Source organism: Pomacea canaliculata, linkage group LG12 (genome assembly GCF_003073045.1).
Source record: "Pomacea canaliculata isolate SZHN2017 linkage group LG12, ASM307304v1, whole genome shotgun sequence".
In the NCBI taxonomy this organism is placed as follows: Eukaryota; Metazoa; Mollusca; class Gastropoda; order Architaenioglossa; family Ampullariidae; genus Pomacea; species Pomacea canaliculata.
In genome coordinates, this window is record NC_037601.1 from 12,334,627 (window position 1) to 12,355,376 (window position 20,750).

Sequence of the window (20,750 nt, forward strand, 5' to 3'; positions counted from 1 at the left end):
CACATTAATCAAGTTTCACATCACTATGAGTCAACATGTGCTTTTCTTTTAGATGATCTGATCTTTTAAGGGCAGTTTTAAACACACTGAACTGGTGAGGTTTCCAATCCCTGTGTGTTAACATTTGTCCTTTTAGGCTACCTAATGTTTTAAAAGCTACATTGCATACACTGAGCTGGTGAGGTCTCTAATCTCTGTGAGTCAACATATGCCTACTTAGTATATCCATTTTTTTAAAAGATGCATGACATACACTACACTTGTACGGTTTCAAATCACTGTGAATCACTATGTGCTTTTTTTTAGGTAATCTTATGTTTTGAAATCCAAAGGACATGCAGTACAAGAGTGATTTTTTGCTTTACTGTGAGTCACCAGGTGCTTTTTTAAATGACATGACAACTTAAATGAAGCTTTACACAAACTGCATTGGTAAGGTTTCACATCACTGTGAGTCACCATGTGCTTTTTAAAATAATCTGACAACTTAAATGAAGCTTTACACAAACTGCATTGGTAAGGTTTCACATCACTGTGAGTCACCATGTGCTTTTTAAAATAATCTGACCACTTAAATGAAGCTTTACACAAACTGCATTGGTAAGGTTTCACATCACTGTGAGTCACCATATGCTTTTTTAAACAAGTTGAGAACTTAAATGAAGCTTTACACAAACTGCATTGGTAAGGTTTCACATCACTGTGAGTCACCATGTGCTGTTTTAAATGCTTTGACAACTTAAATGAAGCTTTACACAAACTGCATTGGTAAGGTTTCACGTCACTGTGAGTCTCCATGTGCTGTTTTAAATGACATGACAACTTAAATGAAGCTTTACACAAACTGCATTGGTAAGGTTTCACATCACTGTGAGTCACCATGTGCTGTTTTAAATGCTTTGACAACTTAAATGAAGCTTTACACAAACTGCATTGGTAAGGTTTCACGTCACTGTGAGTCTCCATGTGCTGTTTTAAATGACATGACAACTTAAATGAAGCTTTACACAAACTGCATTGGTAAGGTTTCACATCACTGTGAGTCACCATGTGCCTTTTTAACCAAGTTGAGAACTTAAATGAAGCTTTACACAAACTGCATCGGTAAGGTTTCAAATCACTGTGAATAACCATATGCCTTTTAAGGTGCTCTAATCCTTTGAAGGCTACATGACATACTTTACACTGGTGAGGTCTCTCATCAGCGTGGTGAGATCTCTTATTACTGTTAGTTTCCTTGTGCTGTTTTAAAGTATCTACTCTTTGTAACACAACGCTACATGGAGTACAATTGTAAGCTTTAAAATTAGAGTGGATCTTCATATGTTTCTTGAGTAGGGTTGAAAAACTGAACGAACATAAACACACTTGGCACTGATAAGGTTTGTGCTTTTTTTGGTAATCTAATCTTTTGAAAGCCAAAGGACATGCAGTACAAGAGTGATTTTTTGCTTCACTTTGAGTCACCATGTGCCTTTTTAAGCAAGTTGAGAACTTAAATGAAGCTTTACACAAACTGCATTGGTAAGGTTTCACATCACTGTGAGACACCATGTGCTTTTTTAGGACATCTGATCTTTTGAAAGCTACATGACATACATTACACTGGTGAGGTCTCTCATCACCGTGGTGAGATCTCTTATTACTGTTAGTTTCCTTGTGCTGTTTTAAAGTATCTACTCTTTGTAACACAACGCTACATGGAGTACAATTGTAAGCTTTAAACTTAGAGTGGATCTTCATGTGGTTCTTTAGTAGGGTTGAAAAACTGAAACAACATAAACACACTTGGCACTGATAAGGTTTGGCATCACTTCTACTTTCTGTTGCAGAATCAATGGTGACTTCAGTAACAGTTTTTTGTCTCTGATTTTGATTTTCTTTCTTAATATCTGTCACCTCAGGAATTATAAGACTAGCAGAATTCATTTCTTGAATATTTTCATCATTGTCATGCTGCCACACTGCATGCTGACCAGGCCATCCTGTCTCAGTCTTCACTATGTGACTATGATCTTGTTCTTCTTGCTTAAATACAAGATGCTCTTCTGTCTTTGCAGAATGCACAGAATCCTGTTGAGTCTTAATTAAACAGGTGATATCTTGACATTGGTACATGCACTCCACTTTCACAGCACTCTCATGACTAGAATCTGACTGCTCAATGTGTACAGCATACTCAGGTTTTATGTGATGAAGTTCTTCACCAGGAACTTTCTCTGTTTTAATACAATAAATAGCATCCTGAGAGTTTAGCTCCAGTTTTACAGCATCCTCATGTTTCCAGTTTGATTGAGGAATATGCTTAGCAAGCTCAGGTTTTATGTAAGCTGGACCAGAAATGCTTTCAAGCTGTACACATCTAATTTGTGAGCAATATGTCATATTTGTAGAAGAACAAAATGTGCTTTCTGCCTCAAGCATTACATTACCATTTAGCTCTTCTTGTAGATCAGCTACAGACCTTGGTTCAGTCTTTATGCTGTGTAAACATGAGACCTGGACTTGATTGATTATGGCAGACATAGCTTCCTCTTCTAAGATTACAGTCAATTTTTCTTCTTTAATTGTTAAAGTGCTATCTGACTGAAACTGCACACCTCTTCAGCTCCTTCATCTCCTGAGACTCAGTCCCAGTTGCTTTAACAAAAACCTGCAATATTACAATGTAACAATATATTAGTTACATCTTACATATTTTCCCTTTTGTTGATTTTTTTTGGGGGATAAATCTTCTTAAATATACAGTTGCATATGTTAAAGTCAAAATACCATGCAGTCATTTTTTTCAAAACCAGTTGGATACTGAAAACCTTATGGCTACTCCATGATTATTTTTTATGACTTATTAGGAAATATTGTTTTCCATTAAAAAATTGTCTTTATTTTGGTGTTCAGGCATGACAGTTATATTGACATTACAAGATAAGATTTCATAACCAAACCAACTGCATATTCATTAAACCAATAGAAAGGGGATTTTGTAATGGCAGTCTGTGAATAGGCATGAACAATATTCATCATATCTGAAAATGTGATTTCTTCATTCATATTTCAATTCACAGTGCATACTGTATTCCAGTATTTAATTGTAAATGGCCCATGTAATTAATGTATACATCTGAAAACTTTCTGATACCATAGAAATATTGATAAATTTATATTTTTAACTGTATATATTGATAATAATTTAGTGCATAAAACAATGTTAGGTTGTAAAATTTAAAATATTTTTTAACTAATTACTGTTTTGTGACAATACATTATTACTACATACTGCTGCTACTGAAGTTTTAATGGTTTTCAGTCTTAATAAAGGGAGATCATTTTATGGTAACCTGCATGTTTTAATTTTTTTATAATTTTATTGCAGGCTGAATGTGTGTTAATTTGTTACATTTAGGTTAGGCTTTGGATTTGTGTTTAGGTAGAATGAAAACCCCTGGTTGAGTCAAAGCCTAAATGCAATATTGGAATGTCTTTTTTTTTCTGACCTGATAATCGAGGCGGTTTCCGTTCAGGCGTAGGCGGTAATTTCACGATTGACCACTTCTGCGAAGGCAGCACGTGCGCTACTGTCCAAGCTACACGGACAGTCCGCTGAAAGTTCGGAGAAGAGTTTCACAGCTGAGCCAGAAGTTGGTATACAGTCGTCCCTACGATACAGCGAAGCAAGATGCTAGGAACTTAGAGATCATTTGCTTTCATGTCAGTCGTTGATCAGATCGTTCTTTTCAAATAACGGCAGTACGTCATAGGTCAGTCGGGTGCATTGAATAGAAGGGAGGGAGGGTTGGGTAGGGTCCATTGTACACAGAGGAGTCGTGCATTTTGTGGTTTTGTCCACTTGCTGTTGGTACCGTGAGGGCTCAGTTGACAGATTAGTGTGGATTAAGTCCCCTGCTACCAGTAGCAGCAGTAACAGTGTATTACACGTGTTTAGTGTTGCACAAAGTTGTGGAGAGTGTCTTAATTGCTGTCGTCACATACGTTTTCCGATGGACGCACCACCTTAGTAGCTAAGCTCCCTTTGCAAAGTCCATTTGTTCTGCAATGAAGAGTTATCGTTTCTGTGTCACTTGAGCAGTTCGTGTACAAAATACTGCAGTTAGTTCGATATTCATTATTTATGAAGAGCCACACACCATCTTCCTTATTCTTTCCATATACTTTGCGAGAGAGAACAGCATATTGCAGTTAAAAACCAGGCTGTTGAAGACGCGAATCGGGTTTTTCGGGACAAATCTATGTTTCACTGAAGCAGATCTAATACTGAGCAGACTCTGAAGTCATGATGAGGCTTAGAAGCGGCTTGTCTTTTCTTGTTTACCAGAAACCGTAAGTTGAAGAAAAGTAATGCAGGCAGTGGAGGTTGGGTCAGTAAAAGGGAATGAACAAATATTTTGCTTTAAGAGTTGCCAAACAAAGCTTACAGAAAACATTTTACAATGCTAAGCTGGTTTTTCTCCTTATAATGTGAGATTAATAGAGCTCTCATCACCATGAAGCAAAGATTTCACACGCGGAAATATGTTAGAGAATCTTTATAATGGAGATGATGTCGGTTTGTTTGTATTAAAAAAGAAAATAGAACAGCATAAGTTGTGTAATCTTGAACTGTTGTCGTCCAGACTGCTGTCTATCAAAAAATGACTAAATATGTTTTAGTCAGTGGAAATGAAATAAATTTGAGTTAAATTACATTATTTTTGCAACTTTTACTAAAACATTCGAGGTTACTAATTTAAAAAAGTAAGTGCTCATTGATTATTTGATAATGAATTTTATAATTCACGTAGTTTGCTTACCTTGTGTGATCCATCAGTGATATCAATAGTATTTGCCTCCATGACCACCACCGAATCCTCCAAAACCTCCGCCAAAACCTCCGCCAAAACCTAGACCACCGCCTAGGAGGCCAATACCGCCGATGCCGCCGCCAAAGCCGCCGCCGAAGCCGCCGATTCCTCCGTAACCACCGTAGCCTCCATAGCCTCCGTAGCCTCCATAGCCTCCATAGCCTCCATAGCTTCCATAGCCGTATTTAGGAATGACGAGGATCTTCGCGATCTTAGGTGGGTAGTAGAAGCTAGCGAGGCTGGTAGCCACCAAGCAGAACAGCAGAATGACAGCGGAAACCTTCATTCTGAAGCAGAAATGTCTTAAATTATAAAAAGGTAATTGTAGCTTATGTTAAGACAAATTAACTTTGTTTTCAAACGTTACGCTTCACAAGCCTACTTCAATGAAGACAGAAACGATAAAAGTACAATGCATTTTGAGGTAGGTCAAAGGGACGAAAACAAAAGACGACTAAACAATTAAAGAGTAAAACAACATCGTAGTATTTTGCAAGAATAACAGTAAAATATGATAGAAGTACATATAGTTATCATACCTTTCAGGTGGATCTTGTATGATGTTTTCCAAAGGCTTGGAGGTCAGGTAAAGGGTTCTGCCTGCTCCTCTACTTATATAGTTGTGTTGAGTAGCCCTAGGGGCTATCTCTATGACATGTTGTGACTTTAATGGCGCGATGTTGAGAAACCAAGATTATTAAACTGGTGTCAGACCAATTAATCAATTTTTTAGTCTTACTGCTGAAAGGTGTCATGGTATGTATATGCATAGACAGAAAGAAGTGAATGACACGTTGGCAAATGTACGCTGACGGGGGACAGGTAGGACCACGTGACATAGGCGCATGCGTCATTGGTTTTCTGTGGTCTTACCTCGCATATGATAATATTGCACGTTTGTCTCAAGTGCAGACGGATGCTTCTGAAGTAAATACTAAACAATAACATATTTTACCTAATTCAATCATTTAAGATGCCGATTTTCAATTCCAGTCCTAATGAGAGCAGAACAGTCGAAGAAATCAGTAATCAACAGGAATTTGAAAACTAATACTAACTAGTTACTTTCGATAAATGTGTAATTTTACTTTTTAAATAACCTGTTAGTCACAGATAACATAAAATTGTAAATTTACAAGTCTGTACTGACAAATGTAAAAGAAAAAATTTCTAAGATTAGTACATGTATATGTTTTTTCTATACCAATATAAAATGACGCTTTATTTAAAATGAAGATAAATTTTGTAAAAAGTTTCATGATAAGTCCTTTTAAAAGTCTTATTCCTTCATTTATTTTATAAAGAATTAATAGTGTTTATGAATTTTCGAAACTGTTGTTACTTAAAAAGTGTGAGTGCAATCCGTTTGGTGATGACATTAATTATGGTTAGTGGCACAGCCGATTGCACTTGTAGTTGTTAATGGAGAAGTTAATTAGCAGTTTGAGGCTAGAAACCAAACACCTCAACGAGGACATCTGTTATTTAAATATACCCCCACCTGAACATCCATTATAAAAACATCAGTTTATCAAGATCCTTATGATTTTTTTTAAGAACTTCTTTTGAGACTAATATTTATAACTGTTTTTCCCCCTATTTCTTTGCGCGCGCGTTTGTGTGTAAGAGAGAGAGAGTGTGTGTACGTGTGCGTGTGTCTGTGCTCGTCTGCGTGAATTGGACAATACTCGTGAGGCTACTTTTCTTTATATCAACGCCAAATGTGTTTGGTGGGTAGAAATAGACAAAATACAATCTTTATTCTTATTGTCACGAGTTTTTCATTTCGCTTTGTACCATAAAAATAAGTATATATATATACACACAACAGTATTCTTCTCCACTCGAGATGCAGATATATTGATTACAGTTGAGCTAAGAGCTAGTCTGACTTCCAGAAATCACCAATTTACTGTATCAATTCCATCGACGAGAACTTGTAATTTCTGGATTGTTTTAAAAGTCAAAAGGGGTCTAAAATTTCTGGTCTTCTCGAAAGAAAATACAATATAAGAAAACCATTTTCTTCAATAATAAAACGTACATAAGGATGATTAACACGGGTTCTGCCCATGACAAAAAAAAAAAAAAAAAAAAAAAAACAACAACCCAGGTTAATATATAGAGAGGTCCTGAATGCTATGTCAGGCCAGGATGAGATATAAGACTAAAATAAAAATTCAAATTAAAAATGTTGGATAACATCGACATTTTGTAAGATTTTTTGTATCTTACCCTATTAGGAAAACAACAGCGACGAAAAAAAGTGTTAATGCATGTAATGTACACAGGCAGAATAAATCTTTAAAATGTAACTTTCTCCTTTCTAAAGAAGAATTAAGATAGTTGTGCATCAACATGTTCTCTCTCTTCAGGCAGAACTTTAATAGGTGAACTTTAATGGTTGTCACTTTTATCCCCATCAACGAATTGCTCAGCGCTTTTTTTTTAATTTTCCTAATAAAATTCAGCGTCTGATTTTATCATTGGATGGTTTTTTAATTCTATTAACTCAGTTTTGTATTATCCTGTAAGTTTAACAACCTCACCAAAAATCATTTTTCGAAAAAGCGTAAAAGGATATAAAGTTGACTCTGATCACCTAACTGTTAAATTATCTTTAAGCTCATAAATGCAGTTTTTTTTATTTAAATATCCAACTCTTTTATTCTAGTGCAACACAGTTTCACAGACAAAAATGCCGTTAATAACAAAAACAGTTAAATTTATTTTTCAGCTTTTATTGATGTAATCAAAATTACAGTTTTAAGTTTTGTCTGGAGTTGAAGTTTTCGTACTGACTGAGCTCCACGATCTGAAACATGTGAGATGGGGTGTGGCTATAGTCTGAATAGTGAGTTAAATTAGCTTGCTTTAGCTCGCTGGTATAATAATAATGCTTGCTGGCGTCCCCTGTAGTATTATCGGTATACTTCCCCATCTGAATGGATCCGTGAGATAAGACACAGTCATTGATAAAAAGAAACAACCTTGTAATGCGCCTGTTCTGACACCAGAATGTTGGATAAGCAATTAAGGTCTTTACTTTTTTTGGGTCGGTCAAAGAACAAAATAATGATCCTGAAACAGGCCTATTTGACCATAAAACTCGTTCATCCTACCATGAAAGGTGGAGGGGGGGGGGATTGGTGTTTTACGCCGTGTCAGCAACTGAGGTTATATTACGGCAAGCAGCCAGCCCTGTAAACAGATGCCACGTGCAGAGAAAGATCAGCGTGCCCGAGACGAGAAATGAACTCAGGGCAGCCAACCTTCACTGTATTGGTGACAGGCGCTAACAGCGCTAACCGTTGCGCCACCGGACTGCTCATGAAAGGTGGAATCCATATTAGTTAGCGGTATTGTCTTCTTGTAATCGGTTTAGTTTTGCAGGTCGTGCCCCATAGCACGATGGCTGTTAATATCGTTCCAGTCATTACAGGCAATAAAGCCTTGTAGGTCTTCTGTAGCTTCCTGGTTCCAGCACTTGACGGCCCTCATCTGCAATTTAGTACTTGAGACGCGGGTGTAGGAGAGCAGCAGACACACTATGGCAGGATGAATGACATTGCAAGTGCCATGTGTAGCTTCTCCACTGATCTTAGTGTCCACATGCTGTTGGTACCCTGAGGGCACAGTAGACAGATTAGTGTGGTTTAAGTGCCCTGCTACCATTAGCAGCAGTAGCAGTGTATTAGCATGTGTTTAATGTTGCATAAAGTTGTGGACAGTGTCTTAACTGCTGTCGTCACATACGTTTTCCCTTGGATGTACGTGTACCAGCTTTTACTACCTAATCTCCCTTTACAAAGTCCACTTGTTCTGCAATGAAGAGTTATCGTTTTGGCGTCACTTGAGCAGTTCGTGGACAAACACTGCAGTTTGTGCGACATCTGTTATTTAGGAAGAGCCACACACCACCTCTGTCATTCTTTCCATAGAGTTTGCGAGAGAGATCAGAACAGAGCAGTTAAAAACCAGGATGTTGAAGAGCCGAATCGTATATGTCGGGACAAAGCCATGTTTCACAGAAGCTGAACACTGGGCAGTCTCTGAAGTCATGATGAGGTTTAGAAGCGGCTTATCTTTTCTTGTTTACTAGAAACTTAAGTTGAAGAAGAATAATGCAAGCAGTGGAGGTTGGTTACAGCGAAAGCGAATGAGCAAACATTTTGCTTTAAGAGTTGCCAAACCCAGCTTACAAAGAACTTTTTACAATGATACGCTGATTTTATTTTTCTTATAATGTGAGATTACTAGAGCCATCATCATCGTAAAGCAAAGATTTCACACGCGTAAATATGTTAGAGAATCTTTATAATTGAGATGATTGTATTTAAAAAGGTTGGCTACAGTGAAAGCGAATGAGCAAACATTTTGCTTTAAGAGTTGCCAAACCAGCTTACAGTGAACATTTTACAATGCTGCGCTGATTTTTTTTCTTGTTATGTGCCTTTACGTAGGAATTGAGGACAAAAGCTATTGAAATGCGAGAGAAAGAAAATAGCTCTTAGAGTAAAATTGTACTGATGCATAAAGCTGTTAAATACATTGTTAAAATTTAATTCAATTATTGCAATATCAAATTTTATCATCAACAGGTAAAGAATGGTAGCATCAAAATTACCACAAATAGGATATTATCATACACAGCACTAATGAAGTTTCTTGCCACTGGCACCACATGTGCATGTTAACAAATGATCTTTTAACTGCAGTTTTACATACACTGCATAAAAGTAAAAATTACTGTTGGTCACTATGAGCTATACTAAATCACACAAACAACTAAAGCTTTCTTACATGTGCCATATTAATCAAGTTTCACATCACTGTGAGTCAACATGTGCTTTTCTTTTAGATGATCTGATCTTTTAAGGGCAGCCTTACATACACTGAACTGGTGAGGTTTCCTATCCTTGTGAGTTAACATGTCCTTTTAGGCTACCTAATGTTTTAAAAGCTACATTGCATACACTGAACTGGTGAGGTCTCTAATCTCTGTGAGTCAACATGTGCCCACTTAGTATATCCCTTCTTTTAAAAGATGCATGACATACACTACACTTGTAAGGTTTCAAATCACTGTGAGTCACCATGTGCTTTTTTAGGTAATCTAATCTTTTGAAAGCCAAAGGACATGCAGTACAAGAGTGATTTTTTACTTCACTGTGAGTCACCATGTGCTGTTTTAAATGATTTGACAACTTAAATGAAGCTTTACACAAACTGCATTGGTAAGGTTTCACATCACTGTGAGTCACCATGTGCCGTTTTAAATGATTTGACCACTTAAATGAAGCTTTACACAAACTGCATTGGTAAGGTCTTACATCACTGTGAGTCACCATGTGCGGTTTTAAATGATTTGACCACTTAAATGAAGCTTTACACAAACTGCACTGGTAAGGTCTTACATCACTGTGAGTCACCATGTGCTTTTCTAGGACATATGATCTTTTGAAAGCTAAAGGACAAACAGAACACTGGTAAGGTTTCAAGTCACTGTGAATAACCAAATGCTGTTTAAGGTGTTCTAATCTTTTGAAAGCTAAAGGACATACAGTACAAGGGTGATTCTTTGCATCATTGTGAGTCTCCATATGCCTTTTTAGATTTTCTGATCTTTTAAAAGCTACATGACATACATTACACTGGTGAGGTCTCTCATCATTGTGGTGAGATCTCTTATTACTGTTAGTTTCCTTGTGCTGTTTTAAAGTATCTACTCTTTCCAACACAACGCTACATGGAGTACAATTGTAAGCTTTAAAATTAGAGTGGATAATCATGTGTTTCTTGAGTAGGGTTGAAAAACTGAAAGAACATAAACACACTTGGCACTGATAAGGTTTGGCATCACTTCTACTTCCTGTTGCAGAATCAATGGTGACTTCAGTAACAGTTTTTTGTCTCTGATCTTGTTGATTTTCTTTTATAATATCTGTCACCTCAGGAATTATAAAACTAGCAGAATTCATTTCTTGAAAATTTTCATCATTATCCTGCTGCCACACTGCATGCTGACCAGGCCATCCTGTCTCAGTCTTCACTATGTGACTATGATCTTGTTCTTCTTGCTTAAATACAAGATGTTCTTCTTGCTTAAATACAAGATGCTCTTCTGTCTTTGCATATTGCACAGGATCCTGCTCAGTCTTAATTAAACAGGTTACATCTTGACAGAGGTACTCCACTTTCACAGCACTCTCATGACTAGAATCTGACTGCTCAATGTGTGCAGCATACTCAGGTTTTATGCGATGAAGTTCTTCACCAGGAACTTGCTCAGTTTTAATACAATAAATAGTATCTTGAGAGTTTAGCTCTAGTTTTACAGCATCCTCATGTTTCCAGTTTGATTGAGGAATTTGCTTAGCAAGCTCAGGTTTTATGTAAGCTGGACCAGAAATGCTTTTAACCTGTACACTGCTAATTTGTGAGAAATATGTCATATTTGTATAAGAACAAAATGTGCTTTCTGCCTCAAGCATTACATTATCATTTAGGTCTTCTTGTAGATCAGCTAAGGACCTTGGTTCAGTCTTTATGCTGTGTATACATGAGTTCTGGACTTGATTGATTATGGCAGACATAGCTTCCTCTTCTAAGATTGCAGTCAATTTTTCTTCTTTAATTGTTAAAGTACTATCTGACTGAAACTGCACATGTCCTCAGATCCTTCATCTCCTGACACTCAGTCCCTGGTGGCTGGTACTGTAACAAAAACCTGCAATATTACAATGTAACAATATATTAGTTATATCTTACATATTTTGCCTTCTGTTTTTTTTTTTTTTTTTTTTTTTTTTGATAAAGCTTCTTAAAAATACAGTTGCATATGTTTAAGTCAAGATACCACTGTCATTTTTTCAAAACCAGTTGGATACTGAAAACCTAATTAATACTCCATGATTACTTTTTACATTAAACGAATCAACTGCGTGTTCATTAGACCAACAGAAAGGGGATTTTGTAATGGCAGTCTGTGAACAGACATGAACAATGTACCATCTGAAAATGGCATTTCTTCATTCACATTTCAATTAACAGTGCATACTGTATTCCATTATTTAATTGTAAATGGCCCATGTAATTAATGTATATATCTGAAAAATTTCTGATAACATAGAAACTTTGATAAATTTATATTTTTAACTGTATATATTGATAATAATTTAGTACATAACACAATGTTAGGTTGTAAAATTTAAATATATCTTTTACTAATTACTGTTTTATGACAATACATTATTTTTACATACTGCTACTGAAGTTTTTGTTTCAGTCTTAGTATAGGGGAGATCATTTTATGGTTATCTGCAAGTTTTACTTTTTTTTTATTTTATTGCAGGCTGTGTGTGTGTTAATTTGTTACATTAAGTTAGGCTTTGGATTTGTGTTTAGGTAGAATGAAACGCCTGGCCTAGACAAGGCTAGGGTTAGAAAAACATTGGAATGGTTATCTGACCTGATGATCGAGGCGGCTTCGTTCAGGCGAAGGCGGTAATTTCACGATTGACCACTTCTGCGAAGGCAGCACGTGCGCTACTGTCCAAGCTACACGGACAGTCCGCTGAAAGTTCGGAGGAGAGTTTCACAGCTGGGCCAGAAGTTGGTATACAGTCGTCCCTACGATACAGCGAAGCACTCTGGAAGAAGCTGTTAGAAACCCTTTGCTTTCATGTCAGTCGTTGATCAGAACGTTCTTTTCAAATAACGGTAGTACGTCATAGTCGGTCGGGTGCATTGAACAGAAGGAGAGAGGGTTGGGTAGGGTCCACTGTACACAGGGGTGTCGTTCATTTAGTGGTAGTGTCCAGTTGCTGTTGGTACCGTAGACTCAGTACTGTAGACAGATTAGTGTGGTTTAAGTTCCCTGCTACCAGTAGCAGCAGTAACAGTGTATTACATGTGTTTAATGTTGCATAAAGTTGTGGACAGTGTCTTAACTGCTGTCGTCACTTAAGTTTTCCCTTACTAGTTAATCTCCCTTTACAAAGTTCATTTGTTCTGCAATGAAGAGTTATCGTTTTGTTGTCACTTGAGCAGTTCGTGGACAAACACTGCAGTTTGTGCGCCATCTGTTATTTAGGAAGAGCCACACACCACCTCTGTCATTCTTTCCATAGAGTTTGCGAGAGTGATCAGAACCGTGCAGTTAAAAACCAGGATGTTGAAAGCCGAGTCGGGTTATGTCGGGACAAAGCCATGTTTCACTGACAGGACACTGGGCAGTCTCTGAAGTCATGATGAGGTTTAGAAGCAGCTTATCTTTTCTTGTTTACTAGAAACCGTGAGTTGAAGAAAAATAATGCAGGCAGTGAAAGCTAGCTACAGTGAAAGCGAATGAGCATTTTGCTTTAAGAGTTGCCAAACCCAGCTTACAGTGAACATTTTACAATGCTGCGCTGATTTTTTTTCCCTTGTAATATGCCTTTATCTTAGGAATTGAGGACAAAAACTGTTGAAATGTGAGAAGAAGAAAAATAGCTCTTAGAGTAAAATTGTATTGAGGCATAAAGTTGCTAAATACATTGTTAAAGTTTAATTGAATTACTGTATGTAAATAACACCCACCACGTGAAATTACAATAACTTTTTCTGCATACACAGATAAATGCTGTAAACTGCAATAAAGACTAAGCGGTTGACCGAATTGTAAACAAACAGTTTAGTTGCTGTGGACGGGATCTATATATCTCCATATAGAATGAGGCTGGCTACCTGTTTGATTGTTTATCGTAGTAGCGAGGGGGTGGGGTTGGTGTTTTACGCCGTGCCAGCAACTGAGGCTATATTACGGCAAGCAGCCAGCCCTGTAAACAGATGCCACGTGCAGAGAAAGAACAGCGTGCCCGAGACGAGAAATGAACTCTGGGCAGCCAACTTTCACTGTATTGGTGACAGACGCTAACCGTTGCGCCACCGGGCCGCTATATCGCAGTAGCGAAATATGAAATCAAAGAAAATATGGCTTATGTTTATAGGCATTCCCTTTTTGGTTGGTCAATCAATTAATTTTGTTGATACCTTTTAAATGGGGTTTACTTCGTTTTTACTATATATTAAACATTCTAAAACCAACACGCTTATTAAATATAGTTAGAGAATCTCTAAAACCGAGATGATATGACTTTGTTTGTATTAAAAAAAGAAAGAGAACAGAATACGTTGTGTAAAGATTCTTGAATAGTTATCGTCCTGACTGCTGTCTATGAAAACAATGGTTAAATAAGTTTTAATCAGTGGAAACAAAATACATTTCAATTAAATTACATTATTTTTACAGCTTTTATTATAACATTCTAGGTGATTAATGAAAGGAAGTAACAGCTTTTTAAATTTTTTGATAATCAATTATGTAGTTTTATTTCAATTCATTTATTAAAGTTCCTTTTCCATTTTAATACTACACCATTTTATTTTTATGTGACAGGCTCACAACCTACCTACAAATACAGTCAATAACAAGAAACCAGAGAAAGTTAGTTTAAGAAACTTTATTGATGTAGTCATGACTGCACTTGAGCACGGTGACTATGAATGTTCGCTGAAGTCTACATCAACATTAAGCTCCACGACCTGAAATAAACCAACAAACATCACATTAAAATATTTACACTACCAGTATGGTGCACGATTAACACAGGGGAGAAGGCTGATTGTCGTCTCAGGTCTGTAGTATGAAAGTACTAAGTACGCACTCGATCAAATAAAACTAACAGCAGACACGTAGTTTGCTTACCTTGTGTGTGAGACACGACTGTGTGATCCATCAGTAATATCAATAGTATTTGCCTCCATGACCACCACCGAATCCTCCAAAACCTCCGCCAAAACCTAGACCACCGCCTAGGAGGTCAACACCTCCGATTAGTCCACCGCCAAGACCGTAACCTCCGTAACCACCAAAGCCGCCGCCGAAGCCGCCGATTCCTCCGTAACCACCGTAGCCTCCATAGCCTCCGTAGCCTCCATAGCCTCCATAGTTTCCATAGCCGTATTTAGGAATGACGATGACCTTCGCGATCTTAGGTGGGTAGTAGAAGCTAGCGAGGCTGGTAGCCACCAAGCAGAACAGCAGAATGACAGCGGAAACCTTCATTCTGAAGCAGGAATGTGTTAAATTATTAATAGTTAATTTTAGCTTATATTAGGACAAATTAACTTTGCTTTCAAGCGTTAAACGTCAAAAGCCTACTTCAATGAAGACAGAAACGATCGAAGTACAATGCATTATAAGGTATGTAAAAGGGAAGAAAGCATAAGATGACTAAAATAAAGTAAAGAGTAAAACAACATCGAACTATTTTGCAAGAATAACAGTAAAATATGATAGAAGTACATATAGTTATCATACCTTTCACGTCGGTCTTGTATGATGTTTTCCAAATGATTGGAGGTCAGGTAAAGGATTGTGTCTGGTCCTCTACTTATATAGTTGTGTTGAGTAGCCCTAGGGGTTATCTCTATCAGATGTTGTGACTTTAATGGCGTGGTGTTGAGAAACAAAGATTTTTAAACTGGTGTCAGACCCATTAATCAATTTTTTTAGTCTTACTTCTGAAAGGCGTCATGGTATGTATATGCAAAGCCAGAAAGAGGTGAATGACACGTTGGTAAATGTAAGCTGATAATTTTTATCATATAAAATTATATTAATACTGAACTTAATGTGACACGTGAATTTAATTACAAATTCCTCTTGTTTAATGTTTTTTAATCGCTTAGAGGTCAGGTACAGGATGCCGTTTCCTATTTTATTTATATTATTGTGTTTTGTAGCCGAAGGGGTTATCTCAATCACTTTCTTTCACTTTTATGGCATGGGGTTGAAAAATATAGATCTTTAAACTGTTGTCACTCCATTTATCAATTGTTGTCATACTTACTGTTGAAAGTCTAATGCTATCTATTTTTATACATGACACCAAGAAGTGAAAGACACATTGTCCAGTGTAAGTTGTCAAATGTACGCTTATGTGGACATCTAAGACATTGTTACTTTGGCGCATCCATTGATATTTGTGGAGTCATAGAGGTTGCTTTGTGCCCGGTGATAATGGTGTGCATTTGTTTCGCGAACTGATAGCTGCTATTAAGTAAATATTAAATAATAGCATATTTTACGCATTTCACCGTGTGAAATATTTTATAGTTACAGTCATAATAAGAATCCAGCAGTTTACGAAATCAGTAAGAAAATGGATGTGAAGAACAACAATAACATTCTACTTATTTTCGATCAATGTACAATAATAAAGATTTATTCAAGAACCTGTTAGTAAATGTACAAGTATATACTGACTCACGTGTGAAAGAGAAAAACAACTTATGCTTACTATAATATCATGCTTTCTATTGTCTACTACCACAAACTCTGACGGTTTATTAAAAATATAAAAATTGTAAATAGTTTAATGAGAAGACTTTTTTTTTATCAGAGTATCAGCGCTTGTGAAGGAAGCCGCTACGACCGACGGAGGGACATCAACGGATTCTCGGACTTCTGCAACTTCGGAGGGCCCTCCACGTGGGAAGAAACTTTTGTGAAGAGATAAGTGGCGAGTGTGTGTACACGAGTGTAGTGTGTTATGTGTCGGAGTTAAGGTAATTAGTGGCTCATGATATCTAAACTAGGCATAGGGAAGTAACACACCTAAAGAAGGGCCATGTTTGAAGTTGTATTATCTTGTAAATTGATTTGTAAACCTCTTGATCATTCATAACCTTCTTTATTACTATAAATTGCCTTGTGTTTGTTATTGGGGATGCACGCTGGTGGCTCCGAGTCAAGTAAAGTATAATTAGGAATTTAGTGTAAGTGTGCGCGTACGGTAAATGGCGGCTTGAGTTGGTAGAGGCGTCGAAAGTGTGATCAGCCCGAGGCAACGGCAATCGCAACCTCTGACCATCTTCGCGTGCTCATTACCCGGAGTTCACGACAGGTCACTAGATTCCAGCTCATGTTGCGCGGTGACTACGCCTACTAACCCATCGACCTCCACAAGCACTAGGAGAGCATTGTCTACGCCAGGGGTGGGCAATTAATATTCCCAAGGGGCCGGATGAGAAACTGGGATGGTTCTAGAGGGCCGGACTAATATAGTTAACTCAGTTTTACCCAATACTGTATATATAGTATATTTACTGGTGGGCGGCCAGCGGGCGGGCCGGTCAGAGACAGGAGGCGGGCCGGATCCGGCCCGCGGGCCGGCGTTTGCCCAGGTCTGGTCTACGCTGACCAGCGCATAGACGATCACTGGACCCGGCTCAAGTAGCGAAGTGACCACACCGACTACCAGGACGGAATCCAGAGAAAAGGTTTGTCAGTGTCGAGGTTTTAAACCAAACGTTTGTTCTGTCCCCTCGATGATGATATTCACGCTCAGACAGCCTTATAAGAAACGATTTTAGCTTAAAAGTTGCTTTGCAGAGAGCTCCAAATGATCTTGTATACAGATTTTCATGATGGTATTACCTTATCGAACACAAAATGGGGTTTTTGACATTAGAGAAGTGCATCAGAGTCGTATGTTTTAAAACAAACGGTATTCTTCCTTTAATGGTGACGCTTAGGTGTTTTTTTTTTAAATTAGAAACCATTCCAGTCTGATTTTTTTGGTATAAAAATTTTACTTATTCTGGCAAGTAGATTACCACGGTATACCTCTTTTCTTGTTCCAACCAGTTATTTCTAACAATAGAGACTGTTAGTGGTGTGGCAGATTCTACTGTAGCTCAAGTGATTGTTTTCTGATCTTTGAAAACATTTTTTACTCTCCTCAAAAAGTACAAAACATGCATATATTTTATTAGAATATACATTTGAATTTAAATATTACTGTTTTCTTCTCATTTTCGGTTGTTTGAGTACAAATCCACGTTGAATTGAGTAACCTGCAATCGACTTCGACATGGCACTTGAACAGCTAAACCTTCGTCTAGTTTCAAACAACGAAATACCTGACTGGTTGACTTTTACTGGTGGTTAAAGGGAAGTAATCCATATTAAAAACAATTCCTAAAGGTTCAAGTGTTGTCTCCCTTATGTATTCATTAATTTTCGCACAGAATTACAGCCTCAAGACTTCTACTGTGGTTACAACAATGCTTCGCACACCTGTGTAACTAGTTGGGCAACATCTTCAAAGACAGAAGCTCCACGACAGATATCCACATCGGGACAGCAATACTCGCCAGTGTCTCGGACAAAGTCATAACATCAGATTTATTAAGAAGTATATTCCGCACAAGTCTCTCGAAGTACCGTTCCTGCTTTACATTTATGTTGTTCAGTGTCCATATACTTACCTCACCCTCCACTATGTGTTATCATTCATTTATCAAGACTGGTCTGCGCAGAGAGTGCAATCTATCTTGATCACGATGCTGAGCGTTATAAGTACACATATTATTATTATGTCGTCTTGAATGATGAATTCTGCAGCAGAACCTAGCACTTGCAATAGAACAGGAGAGCAAATTTAAAATTGAATACATGATTTAAATAAGGAAAAGGGTTGTATAGACAGCAATGAAATGAATCGGAGGGGACAGTATTTCTTATACAAAAGTTTTTATGCTTCTAATTTCATTAACCCAAGGAATTCAATTCTAAAGGGACATAATTTTTTATCAAGTAGGGAAGGCCTTCAAAAGGGTTATTTCCCTTGTCTAGAAATTTTTTTTAGCCAAGGTTACTTCTAATAAGATCTACATGTATATACAAATTGCTCCTTGTTAAAAACGGACAGAATTAGAGGAAATTGTGCTTGCATTTAATAAGTTTTTCGAGTATTAAATAAACATCGTTTCAATACATGCGTAAGTGGCAGTCTTCTCATCTTTTAACTTTTTTTTTTAACTGGCTAAACTAGGTAAATTTTACCGTAATTAAGTCTTCCGCATAATAAACGTGCATACTACAGCATTAACGACTTACAAGTATGTTCAAATATACTTTCACATAGATCAGTCAAAGTGCATGCCTCGTGACAAATCGTATCTTCAACCCTCTCATCAAACCTTTTTTCTTTGTAGTACTTTTAACTCTAGCAATATCTGTGAAGACATTTTCCGTAGCATAAGCATGAGTTTGAGTATGTCTTTGCATGAGTATGTAAATCAAACGCGACCGTTTCCCCAACAGCAGCACGTCAGTGTTCATGATGGGGTAGCAGTCCCCTGTAACAACATTTAACAATTAGTAACTCTGAAGCCATTTTCGCTGCTGTTACCTTGAAAAGAAGGTTTAAAAATGTTGGATTCAACAGGTGTGGTGGCTCAGCCACCCGCGCTGTGCTAGCCTAACCCTAACCTCATGTCACCCCTCAGTGACAGGCTATGACACTAGTGTTCTTTAAATATGTAAAATCCAACAGTAGTCTAGTCGGCTAGGGCAGCTACAGACTCACCTCGGACTACTACAGACCGCCATTGATTGAGAAAACTCTTGCCAAGGAAGGATCCAAAAAAGAGCAGCAAGACAGGTCCACCACCTACAGCGAAGTCAAATCCATCATCAAGGCCAAACAGCACAACAAGTGGCTGCAGCAGCACCCACGTTTCAACCGAAACGACCCATACTACCTGCTTACAAGAGCTGAGCAGGTCATTATTTTCAGGCTGAGGACAGGCCACAACCGTCTCAATCACCACCTTTACACAAGCTCCGAATCGGCCAGACAGACCAGTGCCCGTGCCAGACAGGCCAGTCAGACAACAGTACATCTACTGCAAGAATGTCCCATGCACGAAGAACTCAGGCACCGCATTTGGACTGATGAGACGCCAGTATTGAGGAAGCTACACGGCAGCCTGGAGGACCTGCGGCGCACAGCATCATTTGTGCAGGAGGCAGGCGTGTCCATTTGAGTGAACGACGAAGAAGAAGAAGAAGATTGAGAAAAAGTTACTAGCATGTGACCTGTGAGAGGTACTTGGTTAGACATGAGTTATAAAGGTCACAAATCGCCTTCGAACATAAAAGCCATCTTGCATTGCCTTTTTTAAAATTATTTCAAAGCACGATATACAGTGAGGATTGGCTGTCTTGGGTTCAGCTCTCGTCTCAGGGACGCTGTTCTTTCTCTGCATGTTGCATCTGTTTACAGGGCTGACTGTCTTGCTGTCATACAGCCTCGCCTGCTTCTAAGCTTGATTAGGAGAAAACAAAGCGCAACCAGACATGTTGATTACTAATGGTGTCAGTGAATGAAATGGGTGGTTGCGTGTTCGTAGTTTTTGAAAACAGACATCAAGGATTTAGAAGTGACTTTTATTAGGCTTTAAGGTGCAGGTAATGTGTAAAGGGAAGTAACCGTTGATATTTCAGTAGTTGTGGAAGTGGTATGCATTGGAAGTAAAATGAGTTTGCTTAGACATTAATGTACTATAATATTTCATTGCCATTGTGCTTAATCTTCTTCAAACAATTTTTATATATATTTCCGAAGCATCTTATTTGTAATACAAATGGTTTATTTATAAAATCTAGAAGTCTATGACAATTTTGTTTTATTTAGAGCGAAAAAAAGACAAGTGTAGAGAAGAGAGACAAATAGAGAGACAGAAAGAAAACTTGCGCATTTTTCGTTCTCAAATTGTAAAAGTCTACTCACTCACTCAGTCACTCACTTACTCACTCAGTTAATTATTCTTAATGTAATTTCTTTTTCTGTTACTCTGACAAAATATCACAAGTAAATGTGAGTTTATCGCATTGTTTATTATTATCGCAATAAATTCTTGTTTGCTGTCATCCACTCAGATTATCATCTCTTGGGCTGAAAACAAACAGATGGATGTGTTAAATTGCCTTATAATTTTTGTTGGCTGAAACACATAAATTAACCCTCCTTTGCTCAACTTTTACCTTACATTTAT

General features: G+C 37.6%; 4 protein-coding genes across 4 annotated transcripts in view; all 4 read right to left on the reverse strand.

Moving 5' to 3' along the window:
- The window catches only part of LOC112577016 (acanthoscurrin-1-like), a 162,409-nt gene that overhangs the window by 109,700 nt on the left and 31,959 nt on the right, over positions 1-20,750 (reverse strand). The window lies entirely within an intron of this gene.
- Positions 634-4,495, reverse strand: LOC112577006 (zinc finger protein 883-like; the record flags this gene model as incomplete). The annotated part of the gene is made up of 2 exons (XM_025259917.1): positions 3,495-4,495; positions 634-2,653 (listed from the first exon to the last, which is right to left on the reverse strand). A coding segment is annotated over exon 2 (1,893 nt), but the record flags the coding sequence as incomplete, so codon positions are not given.
- On the reverse strand, positions 4,816-5,516 carry LOC112577025 (glycine-rich protein 23-like). The gene is made up of 2 exons (XM_025259943.1): positions 5,399-5,516; positions 4,816-5,146 (listed from the first exon to the last, which is right to left on the reverse strand). Exon 2 carries the CDS (start codon positions 5,143-5,145, stop codon positions 4,831-4,833), a length of 315 nt encoding a protein of 104 aa, XP_025115728.1. The 5' UTR covers position 5,146; positions 5,399-5,516; the 3' UTR covers positions 4,816-4,830.
- On the reverse strand, positions 14,647-14,967 carry LOC112577374 (keratin-associated protein 19-2-like). Its single transcript, XM_025260437.1, has one exon. The coding sequence runs from the start codon at positions 14,965-14,967 to the stop codon at positions 14,647-14,649; it is 321 nt and encodes a 106-aa protein (XP_025116222.1).

Bases quoted from the DNA above. Each gene is read 5' to 3' on its own strand.
- LOC112577025 (XM_025259943.1), bottom strand. From the start codon at position 5,145: ATGAAGGTTTCCGCTGTCATTCTGCTGTTCTGCTTGGTGGCTACCAGC.
- LOC112577374 (XM_025260437.1), bottom strand. From the start codon at position 14,967: ATGAAGGTTTCCGCTGTCATTCTGCTGTTCTGCTTGGTGGCTACCAGC.